The 16,276-nt window shown below is 45.5% G+C and overlaps 1 protein-coding gene across 1 annotated transcript in view; it reads left to right on the plus strand.

The window, feature by feature from the left end:
• LOC146863144 (uncharacterized) overlaps nucleotides 1-12,059 on the plus strand; it is a 607,219-nt gene extending 595,160 nt beyond the window's left edge. Inside the window, exon 9 of the mRNA XM_085642558.1 lies at nucleotides 4,813-12,059. Coding sequence (XP_085498684.1) covers nucleotides 4,813-4,970 — 158 coding nt within the window. The 3' untranslated portion in view covers nucleotides 4,971-12,059. The remainder of the gene's footprint in view (nucleotides 1-4,812) is intronic.
• The last annotated feature ends 4,217 nt before the right edge of the window (nucleotides 12,060-16,276 follow it).

Here is a 16,276-nt window from a genome sequence, read left to right on the forward strand (position 1 = left end):
TCGGCAGAAGGTTTCTTCAGCAGGGGGTTGAGCTCTGTGTGCTTCCAGTCTTCCGGGAAAGTTGAAGACTCGATGGAGCAGTTGATGGTGCAGCAGAGTTTGGGTGCAATGGAGGTGCTGGCTCTGCTGAAGATGTGGTGAAGGCAGGGATCCTAGGCGGCACCGAAGTGGTCTTCATGATCCTGGAGGTCTCCTCAGAGGTGAGGGAAGTCCAGTCGGTCAAGGTCTGCTGGGGGCTGGAGCCCTTGGGTGCAGTGGTTGCAGTTGCAGTAGGTGGCTCTTGGGTTGCAAAGCTGTTGTAGATCTCCTTAATTTTATGGTGGAAGAAGGTGGCGAGGTTGTCACAGAGGTCTTGGGAGGAGATATGTCTGCTTTCTCTGTGCTGGGTTTGGTGAATTATTTTACAATGGCGAAGAGTTCTTTACTGTTGTGTGCATTATTTGTATTCGATTTTTTATAGCACCAAAATGCAGGCTTGCTTCAGAACACTTTGGACCACTGCAAGTATGCACACAGAAATATTACTGGTTGGCAATCATGACATTACACTCAGAAATACCACAACAGGTCCAGTTAAGTAATCCGTTCTTTGTTGCAAATTTGATTACAAAAACACTTCTAACATGCATTTCGCCTATTTTAGCTCCTGCCTGCACTTATTATCTACTTAGTAAAATAGCTTCACGCAGACAGTTTTCGAAAAGAAGTTGACATTTACTATTTCCGGAACAGCGCAACTCCGGTCCGAGGAGAGGCTGATGGGGGAGTACATAATCTTTTAGTATAGAGATACAAGTAGGGAGGTATTACTTGCATGCAGATATAATATTGTCGATGATATTTTGGAGAGGAATGTATAATAGCCACACCTACCTTCGAAATTATGAACAGGTGACAGTTGAGAGCACTTGTAGCAGAAGTAATATTTTGTATTTGTGATCAAATGTGAATGCAACGCAGCTCGTGCATCTTTGTTTGAGGAATGCAATTACTAACTAGATCACAACTTGTGTCAGAATTATTTCACTTTCGATCCTTTCCACCTTTAAAGACGCCTCGGCTGTCCCGTAAAACTTGTGAACAACATGAGCAGAGCTGGCATTGGGTCGTCCCAATGCGTAACCGAGTAGGACTGCAGCTGTGACGCATCCAGCCGGGGTTCAGAGCGTGAGCGTCCTGCATGTGTCTTCAAGTGGGTGTTTTTGGAGCTGCTTGAATAGAGGAATTTACCACAATGTGGAGCTGCCTCCACAGGGTCAACACCACTCAGAGTCCTTGGCTTCTTACTCTGTGTCCCCAGACACCAGCGTCCTACCCAACAATAAAAGAGGTTGTAGCGCTATGGCCAGAGCTGCCGACTGTGGAGCTAGGAAACAGGGTTTGAGTCTAAGCGTCGGATTAATATCCTGTGATTCTGGCAAAATCTCTTAATCTCCATGTGCCTACACAAATGAATGTGCTCTTGTAAAGTAACTGAAAGTGCTCCATTAATGAATGTGTCTCTGTATCAAGTGAAAGGAGCCCGGGCTGGGGAAGGCGAAGCCGGACCCAATGGAGACCCGGGACAAACTCCGCCCAGAAGCGGGAAGCCCTCTCCCCACCCTCCAGGGTGTGAGCCCACGAAAATGGGGTGACTTGGATAGGTCGCCTCAGGGCAGTATACATCCCCCCCCAATCAGGGGGCTCAATGGAATGCCGCGAGGGGGTTTAAGAAAGGGGCGAAAGGCCACCCAAAGCACATACTCCCACTCGCTGAAGGAAAGAAGTGTGAAATCCCACCCACCCACTCCAGATAAAAGGCAGGCGTCGCTGCCGCAGGGGTAGAGGTGAGGTGGAGAAAACCTTAGAATGATAGGAAAAAGAGATCAATTGCTAGAGGTAGATTGAAGGCTCACGCTGTGCCCTTGGGATGCCTCACGGCAGGGGCACTGAGGGAGCCAGTGGTGGCAATCGGCCTCAGACAGAGTAGAAGTGATGCTCCTCCTGGCAGGGGTACAAAAAGTAGCGAGATGTCAGAACTCAGCATCAGGCTAAATAGATGAAGTGCTCACACAAGGTCTTTGAGATGTCACACGGCAGGGACCCAGACGAGCAGGGAGGGGCCAAGAAGGGAGTGAAGGCAGCAGGACAGCACTCGCAGCCCGGGCTGGTCCTGACGGACACCCTCCAAGTCAGTAGCAAGTTGAAGCCTAACATCGCGGAAACAACGGGCCAGGTGATTTGGCCCCTCCACAGAGATTGGCCTGCCTGAAGGCAAACAATGAACAGGAATAGACTAAAAGGACTATAATTGCAGAGACAGTATATATTATAACAGAATGTTATGCATGAGCATGAAATTGTCAATATGTATAAATTTTGTTATAATAAACTGCGACTTTTTAAGGCACCAAGCACGTGGTCACTGGTTATGTCATCACTAGTGTATGTCAATGGTTATGAGGTACGCAGTTGGAAATGTTGAAGGGTGGGGGAGGTGACTCGCTGCTTGGGAGGAGTTGTGCTCCAATAAATTAATACCTTCGTGTGGCGTTTGTATACAAAACTGCATACAAAATAAGGGGGAAGGAATGGTGCCTGACAGCAGCTGCCGAGTTCTAGGAGTCTTGTGGGCTTTAGAACAGTGCCTCCAAGCTCAGAATTGACATGCGAGGTACAGCATTAAACTGATGAGGAAAAACGAGTAACTGGCGGGAGGGGTGAGGGACGGAAGCACAAGGGGGAGTTGGAAGGACTACAATGCCTCATGCACTCTATGGAAACCTGGCAGAACAGCATTGTACTAACAATTTAAGCGAGAAAGGCATCTAAAATGGATTCTTGATTAAAACAAAACAAGTTTACTTTTCAAGTTAGTGGTCTGAGAGGATGTGGCGTAAGATACAGAGCTGCCGACTTTGGAACTGGGGAACCAGTTTCGAGTCTCGGTGTCGGCTCTCCCCGTGCATTAAAAAACAATCATTTGCAATGCAATAGGTCTTGCATTTATGAGAGTTTGAGCTATTGGCATTGTAAATAATGCCTTTCATTTATTAGATGTTTTTAAAACGGAGAAATAAAGGGCATTGTCATTTACAATGCCATTAGGTTAATCTCTCGCGAATGGGAGAACTATTGCATTGCAATTGCTTTTTTGTAAAAGCGCCCCATGCCGCACTTTCACTTTATTGGCGGCCGCACCCCTTTCTTTAGACTCGACTCGTCTAAAGAAAGGGGTGCGGCCGCAATTAAAGTGAAAGCGCTGTATGGGGCACTCTAACAAAAAAAAGTATGTTTGTCAAATTGACAAATTCTTTTTTGGGTAAAAGGGCCCCATGCCGCGGGTTCACTTTAATAGTGGCGAACACCTTTCTTTAGAAGGAGCTTGTCTAAAGAAAGGAGTGTGGCCGCTATTAACGGGAAAGCGTGGCATAGGGCGCTTGTAAACAAAAAAAAGTGAACAAATAGGAAAAAAACATGCAGCTGCGTTCTAGTGCCGCAAATCAACCAAAGGCGCGGCCACCAGCGTATCAGCATGGCGTGTCATGCTATGAAGAGAAAAAGCATTGCGGGAGAGCGTGTCCTGCCTGCAACAGAAGTTAGGTGAAAAACATTTAATAAAATAGTGCTCGGAGGCTGTAATTAAAGCCTGCTTAGTAACAACACATGTAACAGAGGGTGTCCTCGTGGGAGGTTACAAAATGGGACAAGGCGGGACTGAGGAGGGACTACTAAGCCAATTGACCAATGAAAAGCCACCGTTTACAAAGGACAATGACAGAAGTCAATGAAAAAAAATTAGGTGGAGAGTAGGCGGAGCTTCAAGTCCATACCTGAATACAACATGTCTTGCAGAGCAGTGCATGGACTGCCCAGGCTTGACCTAAAAACATACTGATCGTAACAAAAAGAATTAAACAGCTGGAATGGAAACAAAATTACAAATGCTCCCGTACGATGGCAATCATTGGTTGAACTCCCTTTGTGAACATGTACATTACAAATGCCGAACCATACTACAGCACTGGTTCAACTCAATTCTTGAACATCACAAAGGGCGAAAATTCAAAGAAAATAAACAGGTGCTCTCACTTTCACAAATCAAACTAACAGGATTGCTCTCACTTTCAAATACGAACAGTAAACACCTCACGCGAAGAACCATCCTCCAACATAACAGGTGAGTCTAAAAAATTAAGGTCTGCATGTAGCCACTCAAAACTCAGTGGTATGTTGAAGAGCTGTTGAGAATAAAAAAAGAAAGCCCCTAAGCAGAAAGTAAAATGTGGAAGCAGACAAGTCCTGTAGTAACAAGTCCTGGGGCAATGCTAAAGGGCCCACAAAGTATATACAACAGATCTTCCAGACAGCCAAGTGCTGTCTAGGCTCGACCTAAAAATAAAGGAACTCTCCATGAGATGGATGGAAGTGTGGTTTTTGAATGTGATATGAAACTAAAGATTACTTACTAACTTTCTCGCTCCTAGAATTCCTACTACAATAATGACATGTATAGCTTACTATCCTTGTGGGTAAGCGCTACCACGCCCCACATAAAGGTTAGTAAGCGGTAAGCACTACACAAATGCTACAGTAAAAATCAATAGAACTAAGAGACCAAGAGTTTAAATAAAAAAAAAAACACACTGTAGGTTAGTATTTAGTTTATTTACCTAGGTGTATTTCTTGAGCACAACTATTTTTTAAAATATGCATTGCTAATTGGTAGTTCGTTACCTTTATTTGCATTTTAACAGTCATTATAGTGGCATGAATTCGAAGAATACACAAGTGTTTTGGCTTCCATTAATTGCTTTTTTTTTTAATCTGCAGTTGTAGTACTGGCGATAACGATAGTCATTGCAAAATGGAAGCAACAGAGGGGTAGCAGCGTTGATTCGTCACTGTCTCCGTTACTGCAGAAATCAAGAAAACACACTAGGGTGTACGGCGTCATCTGCCACGCAGAGACCGTTTACGCCGGCTGGTAGTTTTCCAGAATACCTTGAAACGAAGTCTCGAACTGCACTTTCTACCGCCGCTTTTCCATTGTACAATATAATTGTGTTTGCAACTTTGTGTGGGTGTAAAAATTTAATTTTTGAAACCAGGCTAACCTGGAAGTGTGTATCGTATTTTATATGGGTACTGAAAAATTTGTAATGTTCAAAAGTATAATTTCTTTCATCAAAACCAGATATCGAACATAAACAGTAACCTACTGGAAAGTAGTGTACAGTATATAATATGTAATATATAGGAACTATGCATATATGTATAAATAAAACTCCTAATGTACTTATTCAAACAAATGTCTTTTAAATTCTAATACAGTATTCAACATGCACCTAGCTACATAATCTGAACCAACTTGCCAAGAGAGAGCTTGTCAGTTGGTTGAACCTACTTCCAAAGTCAATTTCCAGGAGGTATTTAGGCAACTATCCCTATCCACCCAAAATTATTTTCTTACCGGTGGTCAGTTTGGGGGCAATGCTCCTATTCTTTCTCATATTTTTGGCGTCCAGTTCAATCCAGTGATTCAATCCGCTGTGACTAGCCAAACCGCATTGCACATGGAAATCCGCATTGCAAAGGAGATAAGTGTTATTTTAGGTGGGTGTTTTTGTTGTAAGGGCTGCAATTAGCCAGATGAGTGCAGAGATCTCTAGGTGTACCATTGATATGAATGATAGGTACACCCATTTCCTCTGTTTCAGTGCCTTGGTGCTTCATTATCCATGCATTACAAAATAATTACTACCTAGGCAGACTTCTACACCTAATGCGTCCCTATATGCCAGCAAAGATGAAATACACCATATATTATAAATCTCATTTACACTAAACAATGGTTGTAATGTGGTTTCACTTAAACAGATGGTTTAGGGGGTTGGAGAAGTGAAGCTGAATGAATCCCAGCCTAAAAAAGAGTTGTATGTCAGTGCAAACACTGAACAGTGGAGGTTTCTTAGGGCATGGCGTAACATACATTCATGAACATGAGGGCCCCACACAATGCATGTATGAATGGCCCTAGTAACAATTGTCGGAAGGCTCTATACAGTCCTTGCATCAATGGTCCTAGTGACAACCATCAGCCGGGCAGCTGGCTGGGTCGTTGCAACCATCAGCACGCTACTTCATGCTCAGTGTTGCTTAACTGTCCACAGTGCGCAGTCTTTGAGTGAGCCCCTTCAAGCATTGCATATCGGATGTCAATTATGTTTTGGTTCTGTCGCTCCCTGCTGTCGGTGAATGCGTGGCTCGGGGAGAGAACGTGGGGGTGTGAGGGTGGCACCCGGGTAGCCACCAGCCTCACAAATTGACCTTTCCAAGAAGCATACATATAAGAAACCCTTCTGAGCACAGCTTACATGAAAACCACCCATTTGGCACACACATTTTGTCTGCAACATGCATTCAGCTTAAGAAACTATCCTACATGTTTATGGCTGTTAGGCATTCACAGTGCCTATTCTGTCCCACTGTTTACCTGTCCTGTTGCTCAAGCTATTGATGAACGTGTGGTCCAGGGAGGGAAACAGGCAGCTGTTGTCATGCAAGCTGAAAGGTGCTGCTGAAGGAGTGATAGATGATTTTTCCACCATGAAGATGCCCTTAAGATGTATGATGCCAGGCTATGTGTTGTTTTTAAAGTGCTTTAAAGATCACTTATGGAACAGAACAGTGCTTCTCCTATGTTTCATTCGGTTGCATCCCCTGTATTTTGTTATCTTTATATGCTCAGGTCTGTCCACTCATAAAGCAATGCCACTTTCCACATTACTTGGGAATGTTTGTGCAAGAAGAGAGGGTTTTCTTGGCGACATGGCCACATAGGGGAAGATTATGATGCAGCCCGGAAAGGCTCAGACCATCGGTCGGCTTTCCGGGCCGCATCTCGGTTTAATTTCCGACCGCCGCATTGCATTTCTGGAGGTCAGAAATTAAACGGCCAGTTTCTGAAGGGCTCAAGAAGTCTGTTGGTCATCTGAGGCCGGCCCGTAATCCCAAAGGGTGGTCTTTCCGCCCTTGTGATAACATACTCTGTCTCTAGCAGGCTTTGTATGTTGGGTTTTCCGATATCGTAAGCCTGTCGGAGAACGATTATGGGGGCCCCTACCTGTGTACCCTTAACACTGCAGCCTCCGGTTGGGGGCCAAAGGGGTCCCTATGGTGCCCCCCTGTTGATCCCTGCATCGTGTGTGCCACACGATGCTGGGATGAACACAGACTTCCATTCCACTATGGGAGCTTGTGTTACAGACGGTTTATGGCTGTAACACGAGCTCCCATGGAGGAATGGGAGTCTGTGACAGAACAGTGTCTGGTCTCATCATGATGAGGTGGTCGGCACTGCCGACTAGAGGTCGAGCGCTCCAGTTTCCAAGAGGGTGTCGACATCGTAATAGGCCCCCATTCTAATTTCTAGCAGCTTCTTATTCCTCTGTACTATGGAACTTGAGTTTCACCTTATGGAGGAACAACCTCGAGGAAATTCATTCTAAGGAATAAATATTTCTTCGCAAACCACTTTCCTCAAAATCTTTCAAATGAATGCCGTTCCAAGATGACATGTCCGTCCTTGTGAACGCTGTTCTCCTCCCTTCATCCCTCTACCTGTTTTCAAGTCGGTGCCGTCCCAACTTTGACAGTTTTTTGGGGTTTGCTCTTGTCCGGAACCACAACTTATACCTCTACTCATGACTGTACCCTAGCACCCCTACACCCTGATATCACTTGCCACTGCCTAGCGCATACTATCTCCCCCTTAACTATTTCTTAGCATTGCTACGTACCACTAACCATATGTGTATCTTAGAACTTCTATCCCTACCTTTACCATGGTACATCTCATCTGTGCCCTAGTATCTACACACCTGCCCATCAACATCCTTGTACGACGTTCCTTTCCTGTAGCTTTAAAGCTCTATATCATAGCACCTCTACCTCCTACCTATACCATAGTATCTCTTCTCTCCCCTACATTAATCCTGCCCTTTTTTATTCTTCCTTGTTTTTGTTCAATTTTCCTGCCACCTTATTATGTTGTTTTTTTTAAAGCAAGGTAGCAACCCTGATATGGTAACCATGTGACTATGTATCAAGGCCCCCACTTTCCCAGTCCTATGCTTTCATTTAGCAGGTCTGTGCATTCGGTCAGCTGCTGCCTTGATGCAGTTCAGTTAAATCAACATCTGATAACTCTGCTTTTTAAAAGTAAATACTATGCACTTGGAGCTGTATGGTACCCCTCCAGCTACACACCTGGGTGTTTTGAGGAAAATCAAAAACTCCCTCCCAGCAAATTCTCGTCCCTCCTCCTTACCCTCTCCTGCTTTTTGTTTTCTTGGGAAACCAATGTCATACTACTTCAGCTTAGGAGAATGACTAGCAAGTGAAACCTCCAACATAGCCTTTTGTGGATCCACAGGAATATGGTCTTCCATGTCAACAAAACATTATGCTCTCTCATATTAACATTTCATTAAGAGTTTTTATTCTTGCTCCCGCCTCACCATTTTCTTTTTAGCTTGGGTCAAGTAGCTTACACAAGGATATTCTCTAGGGTACAGTCAGAAGTCAAATGTTAACACCAGTTAATCCAAATGCTGTTCTTTGACTGCCCACTAATAGAGTAACTCTCAGCAACTCTCCAAATAGTGAGCCAACATTACTTCTTTAATGTATATTGTTACACCTGTATATCATTCTTGCTTAATGAATTACAGGGTGCGATGGAGGATTGTGGTATAGCAGTAACCTTAACCTATCTTTTTTATGGGTAGGGAACATTTCTGTTTTCAGATATTTATGCAGGAGCTATTCCCTCACATGCCATTTTATCTGAGCCTATTGCTGCCTACTCTTTACTCGCAAAGCTAAATAAATGCCTGTCCGCATATTTAAGCCTGAATGGTAACAGATTTCTTTTATCTGCCAAGAGTATCAGATGATTTGTAAAATACATAGTCCTCAGTCCAAGCCTTGAAACTAATGTACATTGAAGCACAGTTCAAATGAACAGGTCTTCGCAAACTTTAAAACTCATTTGTTTTATGTTGCTTTCTCTCAAAAGAAATGTATAGCTCACATTTTTACCTTTCTTAATGTTCTGTTGCTCTTGCTTTTGTAAATAGCCCTCTAAAGTCCAAGTGGTACAATAAAAAAATGCAGTATGATTAAAAATGAATTAGCCATTTCTTCTGTACTAAGGAATCAAATGGAAATACCCATGTTACCGTGGGCCAAAAAACATAGACGTCATTAAACAAACAAATATATTCATATTATCAAAGGGTCACATAAGTAAAGAAGTCAATTTCCATTTTCCCATCAACATTCTTACTGATTTCCTTTTCCCTTCACCCGAGATAGCCTACATATTGAATCCTCATTCCTCTTCCAAATAATTCTTAATTGTAGATCTCACACAAGAGCAAAGAAAACACACTACAACTATGGAAAGCAGAAAAATTCTGGGGGCGGGGTCTAAACTATCACAATTTTATTCATATTAGTCTTGAAACATTTTTGCGTTGACCCAAATGTATAAATTGTGTTCCTTCAATGAGTCATCACTTTCTCCATTGCTGCTTTAACAGTCGGGGTTCATCTGGTGAACTCTCAGCTGTATAGAAATATACATATAGTGGTGCACCAACATGGAATAATAATGTGAAAGAGTCCACATCAGAATGTAGAATGTTCCATATTCCCTTTTTTTGCGCTTGTACAGTAGACCTACAGATTCAAGTGTTACAGCAAAACAACACCGCCAACGCGTTTAGTTCACCACTGTGAGGAAAAGAATGAAGTTTAAAAAGTCAGTCTTTCCAATTAAAATACAATTTGCATCATGATATTGTTTTGAGAACTAAAAGGAAGGAAAGATAAACAATTATCCACAAAAATGCAATACATCATCATATCGCAGGTGTCTATAGATTACCCGGAACACGACGCCATATGCACCTGCCTTCCCACTCCAGGGCACGCCTAGGGGTCATGCAGTCACCACAGCAGCTGAGGAGAAGCGGGTATCCAGGATATGGGAGACGTGTACCGAGATGAAGTCTTGATACCATATTCCACATTGGTTGAGAAGGACGGGACGCACCCCGGGCGATTCCTGCTACATCATTCACTCGTGGCAGCCCTTCCTACCAGATGGGGAGGTATGACTAACGATCTCCCAACACACTTACCGATCCAGTACTTACATACACAGCGGACACCTCACATGGTGGTTTGCCGCTTCCCTTAGGCAACACAATGGGATCACATTAACGCTGCTGAGGCTCCATTGGGAGGGGGACCTGAATCGCCCATTCACTGATCCCGAATGGGCGCAGGACCAGAGAGCCCCACTCGTATCCCCCGAAAAATTAGTTTCCACCAGATTCAGCATTATAATACACATAGAGCATCCTTTCCCCCATCCAAGATGAACAGATATTTCCATCGTACCAATGCCGCCTGCCCTCACTGCCACCTTGTTGATGCAGACCTCTTACATATGTTATGGGAATGCCCCTCCCTTAAGGGATATTGGGGCGTGATTGCAGATGTCCTCTCCCGTTGCACAGAACGCGACATTCCTTTCAGGTGAGAGACTTGCATCCTACACCTCTATAGCAGAAGTAAGAAGCACAAAGTAACATCTCGCTTCCTAGATGTAGGCTTGGCTATAGCTAAAAGGCTGATCACAGCCTCATGTGCTGCCTTGGAGGTGCTCCCTGTTGATGTGGGCCCAAGCAGAGAGCGTCGTGCTACACCGGGAGAACACGCTGGGCACCCGTAAGCTCCCAATTGCCCCAAATTGGGATGCAATAATGGTTGAACTACAAAATGCACACAGTGCTGAGTTGGATGCGTCCGATTCCGATGACGGCCGCCTCTGAACATGCGCTTAGGGACTAACACGGAGCCTGGTGCGACTGTGGCACAGGGCCACTGGCAGGTGTGCACGCTTTGTCACACTTGTGTGGATCTCAGGGTAGGCGCTAAATTACTCTTGTGCAGCATGTGGTTAGATCGGGTTGATGGGCAAGGGGCAAAAAGTGCTTCAGTTCAATACAAAAACCCTACATTATGTTTTACTTTGTCCCGGTTCATTATTGTCTGCCTCCCCTGTTCATGTACCATTACACACTTACTGAAATTGCTAGACAGTTGTACCTGGACGCTCAAAAGCTGTAGTTAACCTCCGAAGTCAACTGCAATATGATTCTCCTTTCATGTTGCACACTCATGCATGCTCATTGTTATAGACATTTTTTGACATGTCCTAATCATCTCTGTACCATTTCTCACTATCTACCAATGCCGCTAACCCATCATGACTTGGGCAGAGCATGTGTTATGCTGTATATGTCTGTGCTGTCAATCAAATTAATAAAAACAGATAAAAAAAAATGCAATACCTCATTCACTGGACATTAGTAAGACTCGTACTATCAACTAATATATCCATGATAGTGTTTGTCAACTTAATTATTTTCCTTTGTAATGTTCTGAATTCTGCTGGTACACGTACTGAAACGTGTTGAATGATGTTCATTTACTTTCAGATCCTAGGGCTCTGGTATCTCTCACTTTTGTTGATGTATTTTATAAAATCTGTTATGACTGGTATATGAAATATTGAGACTAATTGGTTGGATGTGTTTTGATATAACCGTAACATGTACCACATAAGACATGTTGGAGGCATGTTTGCTTGTTACTCCACAATGTATATAGTAACTTTTTTAAAATGTGGTTTTAAGACAGTTCTATGAATCCATTGTATCTTTTGTAACAATGTAGGTCGTAGGATAATAATTTTAAAGGGACATTCCCTCTCTCTGTTTTTGGAATTGGGTATTGGTCTTTTTACTTTGGGTTTATTGTAGTTTTGGTATATTATGTATAGTATTTGTGATTTTATTTACGTATGTTTTGTCTTTGTTAAATTACGGCCCTGAAGAAGTTCACAGTGGTGAACGAAATGCATTGGCTATGTTGTTTTCCTGTAACACTTGGATCTGTATATCCACTACACAAGCACAATAAAGAAGATATTGAACATTCTACATTTTGATTTGGAGTCTCATATTATTATTTACTGTTGGTGCACCACTATATATATTTTTCTATATTGTGGCCTCAGGTCGCACCCTTGAGCAGTGAGTGCTTACAGTGAATGCTCAAATTATTTACTGTGGGACAGAGGGGAGGTGTTGTTCATTGGCCTCACTGCACATTTTGTATTTTTGAAACCCTCAGCTTTATGTTCACATCAATACTTCAAAGCCATAAAAAACTTTGATGACACAGTTTGAGACTTGTCAAATGTCACTGAAGTGCAAACAAAACATAAATAGCTGAATGCAGTGCACTATTGCTATTCTGTTTGAATCTGTTTCTATTAATTTTGATTTTACATCTTCAAGAAAGACAAAATGCATTCTGTAAAGCCGACCATTCAGTGAACCATCCATCAATATCAAATAGACATTTCAGTTGAGCAGATATAAAATCTAACATGCATGTCGATGACATTGTTGACTCAGTTACCCGTTGGATCTCAATAGGTAGTCCATTCCATCAAGGGTAAAAGTCACCGTACATTAGTGATGTGGTTCCATTAGTGTGTTGTCCAGAGTCTCGTCAGATCATTCAGCGTGGGCAATTGAACAGATGTTATAGGTAAGAACAAAAAAACTCAAAACCAGTAACAGCAGCATAGACCGACTTTTGGGTGATCATCCCTCATCTTGTCCCCCCGCCCCCCCATCGTCCCATCCCGCGGCACTGTCTGGACCGCCATCTCCACCCACTGACAGCAGCGATGTCCACCCTAGGTGTCAGATGGTGTATGTGCGCGTACATGGCACTACAGATGTTTACTTGCAGGCTATCTGTCACTCACTGTAGGCACACCTCCTTCATTCTCAGGTTGTCCCTCAGGGCTGTCCCCCTCTATTTGCATCAAGGCCTGGAGTAGTCCCTCCCATTGTGTCGCTATAGGTTCCTTCCGTAGCCCCAACGTTTCCTCCTGCAGGATGGCAATTTCCTCTGCTTTGCCCCTTGCTAGGAGCGAGTACCTCCATGCCCGTATGTGTGGCGGGTCTTGCGCCTTCCACCGCTTAGTTAGAAACCGCTTAGCTACCCCCAATCCCACGTCAAGGAAACAAGATGAAACGTTTGTGACCGGGGTACTGCGGAAGGGGTGTAACAAGTAAACAGGCCATTCTAAGGGTATGTCGCGGCCTGTACATGTGTGTAGTGTCCCACTAACTGCCCGCCAATAGGTATGTAGTTTGTGACCGCTCCACAGCATGTGTACTAGTCCAGCCCCCGATTCGGGGCAGCGAGGACACACCACATCCGTGCGGTGGAAGTACCTATTAATCTTCTCGGGTGTAAGGTATGGTCTGTGGACTATGAACAGTAGTATTTTTCTGAACCTCATGTTTCTGGGTATACGTGTTGGGCTCTTTAATATCTTTTCCCATTCCTTGTCCTCCAGTTGTCGCTCCAGATCTACTTCCCAATTGCGGCGGAGTGGATCTAGACTTATCGCTGTGTGTGTACGGAGGGATGCTGCAAACCAGTGAATCAAGTGCCTACCACACCCCATAACATGAAGGTACTGTATGGTTAGATGTTGGCTCGGCTCCTCGTTCATGTCCCCCATCATCTAGAGGTTAGTGTCGTGATCAGTGAGCGGTGTCTCAGAAATTGCCCGGGTGGCAGCCCCACCTCCTCAACCAGGGATCCAAGGCCCGCTAGGAGAACCCTCTAGTGGTATGGCCGGTGTGTAGGGGACTAACGTTCTAGTGAGGTACAGACTGCAATGGTAGCACTTATATGCCACCGCGGTGTCGGAGTTGGGGCTTTGGTGGCAGGATGAGAAAGTTTGGTGATCTAGTCCGGGCGGGGGGGGGGGGGGGGGGAGGAGGGTGTGTGGTCGCAGTGTCTTCACGGCCTCGGTCTGCGAGCAAGCGGGCTATCTACTGCAACAGCCAAATAGTAGTGCTCAAAACAAGGCGCAGCAAGGCCCCCCTGATCAGTGGGCAGGTACAACTTTGCTAATGCTATCCTGTGGCGTGCGTTCCCCCAAAGGAAGTCCCTAAGCAGTTTAGTAAGCGTGGTAAAGGAGGCCGCTGGAACATATAGTGGCAGGTTAGTAAAGTAGTACAGGAGACGGGGAAGGATCACCCTCTTGGATAGTGCTACCCTGCCAGTGACTGTTAGTGGAAGCGTTTTCCAGAAGTGCACTTGTAACTTGATGGCTGTCACGGCACGTCCTAGTTTACTGTCGAAGAGGTCTGTCGGCTGCCGATATATCTGGATTCCTAGGTAGTAGAAGGTATCAGCTTTCCACTGCACCCTTGTACCATCCAGAGTGTAACCCGGGTCCCGGGTTTCCCCCCCCCCCCCCCCCCGAATGCGTAAAGACAGGACTTATTAGTGTTTACTCAGAGTCCCGAGAGGGCGGCGAAGTCGCGCAATGTGTGCGTCCCCTGAGCTGGTATATTTTCTACATCTTTCACGAAGACCAGGAGGTCGTCCGCATACAACGACACCTGGTGTATCGCATCTCCTAGGGGTATTCCATCTCCCAGCGTCACCCGCAGTGCCGCTGCCAGGGGTTCGATAGCGAGCGCGAACAGGAGGGGTGATAGTGGGCACCCCTGCCTGATGCCCCTGCGTATTGGTATGGCGTCAGAGATGTATGGCCCCAGTCGTACCCGAACTGTGAGATTTTTGTATAATCGGTCAACCATCTGGAGAAATCCCAAACCCAGCTCATATCGCAACTGCACTGCCGCTAGGTAGCTCCACTCTAAACAGTCATAGGCCTTCTCAAGGTCTAACACAAGGCATCCTGCCCTGGGCCACTCCCACACACTATCCGATGCCACCCTAAAAAACCTCCGCAGATTCAGTGATGTACTGCGCTTGGGCACAAATCCATTTTGGTCGCTGTGAACTAATTCGGGGACCACTGGCGTCAATCGCCCCTCCAACACTTTAGCAAATATTTATAGTCCACATTGAGGAGCGCCAGGGGTCTGTACGATCCCAAGTTTTCGGGGTCCCTATCTGGTTTGAGCACGGACACCGGGTAGGCCTCGCGCATCGATGGGGGCAGTGTGTGCTCTTTTTAGGGCTGTGGAGTAAAGGGCATGCAGCCGCTGCACTAGCGACTCACGGTAGGCCTTGTAGTATTCGGCAGGTAGGCCGTCCGGTCCTGGCGTTTTCCCAGACGCCATGGACCCAATTGCCTCCCCGATTTCCTCAAGAGTGAGGGGACCATTAAGTGCCTCCTGGTGTGCTTCTGAGGCTGTGGGCAGCTGGATAGGTTCTAGAAATCTCTCCAGATCGGGGCCAGATCAGCGCCCCTTGGATTGATACAGTTAATGCGTATAATGGTCTGACATCACCTTGTGTATCTCGCGCTGCGTGCATACCAGAGTCCTCCAGTGAGGATGGCTGAAGTCGCCAAGTAGGTATGGGAGGACGATCAGATTCCCAATTCAGCTGGAGTCTCATAGGGTTATGGTCAGAGTGTGTCTGCCCTAGGTATTCCGTCACCTCAACTAGCGGGATTAGGGACTGGGAGCCCACCATCCTATCTAGTCGCACATGTAAGTCATGTACTGCAGAGTAATAGGAATAGATACGTTCATTAGGATGTAGGACATGCCACAGGTCTAGTAATGCCCAATGTGAGAGCCAGTCTGTGAGCGCCTGCGCATTTGACACCGCTGTCGTCTTCCGGCGGGGTGGGAAGGATCTGTCCGTGTGTACATCGAGCACTGAATTGAAATCCCCACCTATCAACCAGGGGAGCCCAATGGAAGGGGTTAGCACTGTGGACAACTGTGTTAGGAACGAAGGCTGGTCTATGTTTGGGGCATATATTGAGCCCAGCAATATTTGTTGGCCGTTAAGTGTCCCCCACACTAAGGTGTATCTGCCTTCAGGGTCTGTCACTGTATCCGCACAAATGAACGGGGTGCCGGCTCTCACCCAGATTAATGCACCCCTCACATGCGCTGAGTATACCGTGCTGTTTACTTGTCCCCTCCAGCGTCTTCACAATCTGTCTAGTTCCGGCTGTTTCATGTGTGTTTCCTGCAGTAGGGCAATTCCAACGAGTGCCTCTGGAGGTATGCGAGTATGGAATAGCGTTGTGTGGGCGTGTACATGCTGCGTATGTTCCATGTGATTGTCAGCTCACGGCATTTCTGATGAGGTTAATCGACAGGGGTGCCAAGGCCGGTACGCGCCTCAGGGC

Source organism: Triturus cristatus, chromosome 2_2 (assembly GCF_964204655.1).
Source record: "Triturus cristatus chromosome 2_2, aTriCri1.1, whole genome shotgun sequence".
NCBI classification, from domain to species: domain Eukaryota; kingdom Metazoa; phylum Chordata; class Amphibia; order Caudata; family Salamandridae; genus Triturus; species Triturus cristatus.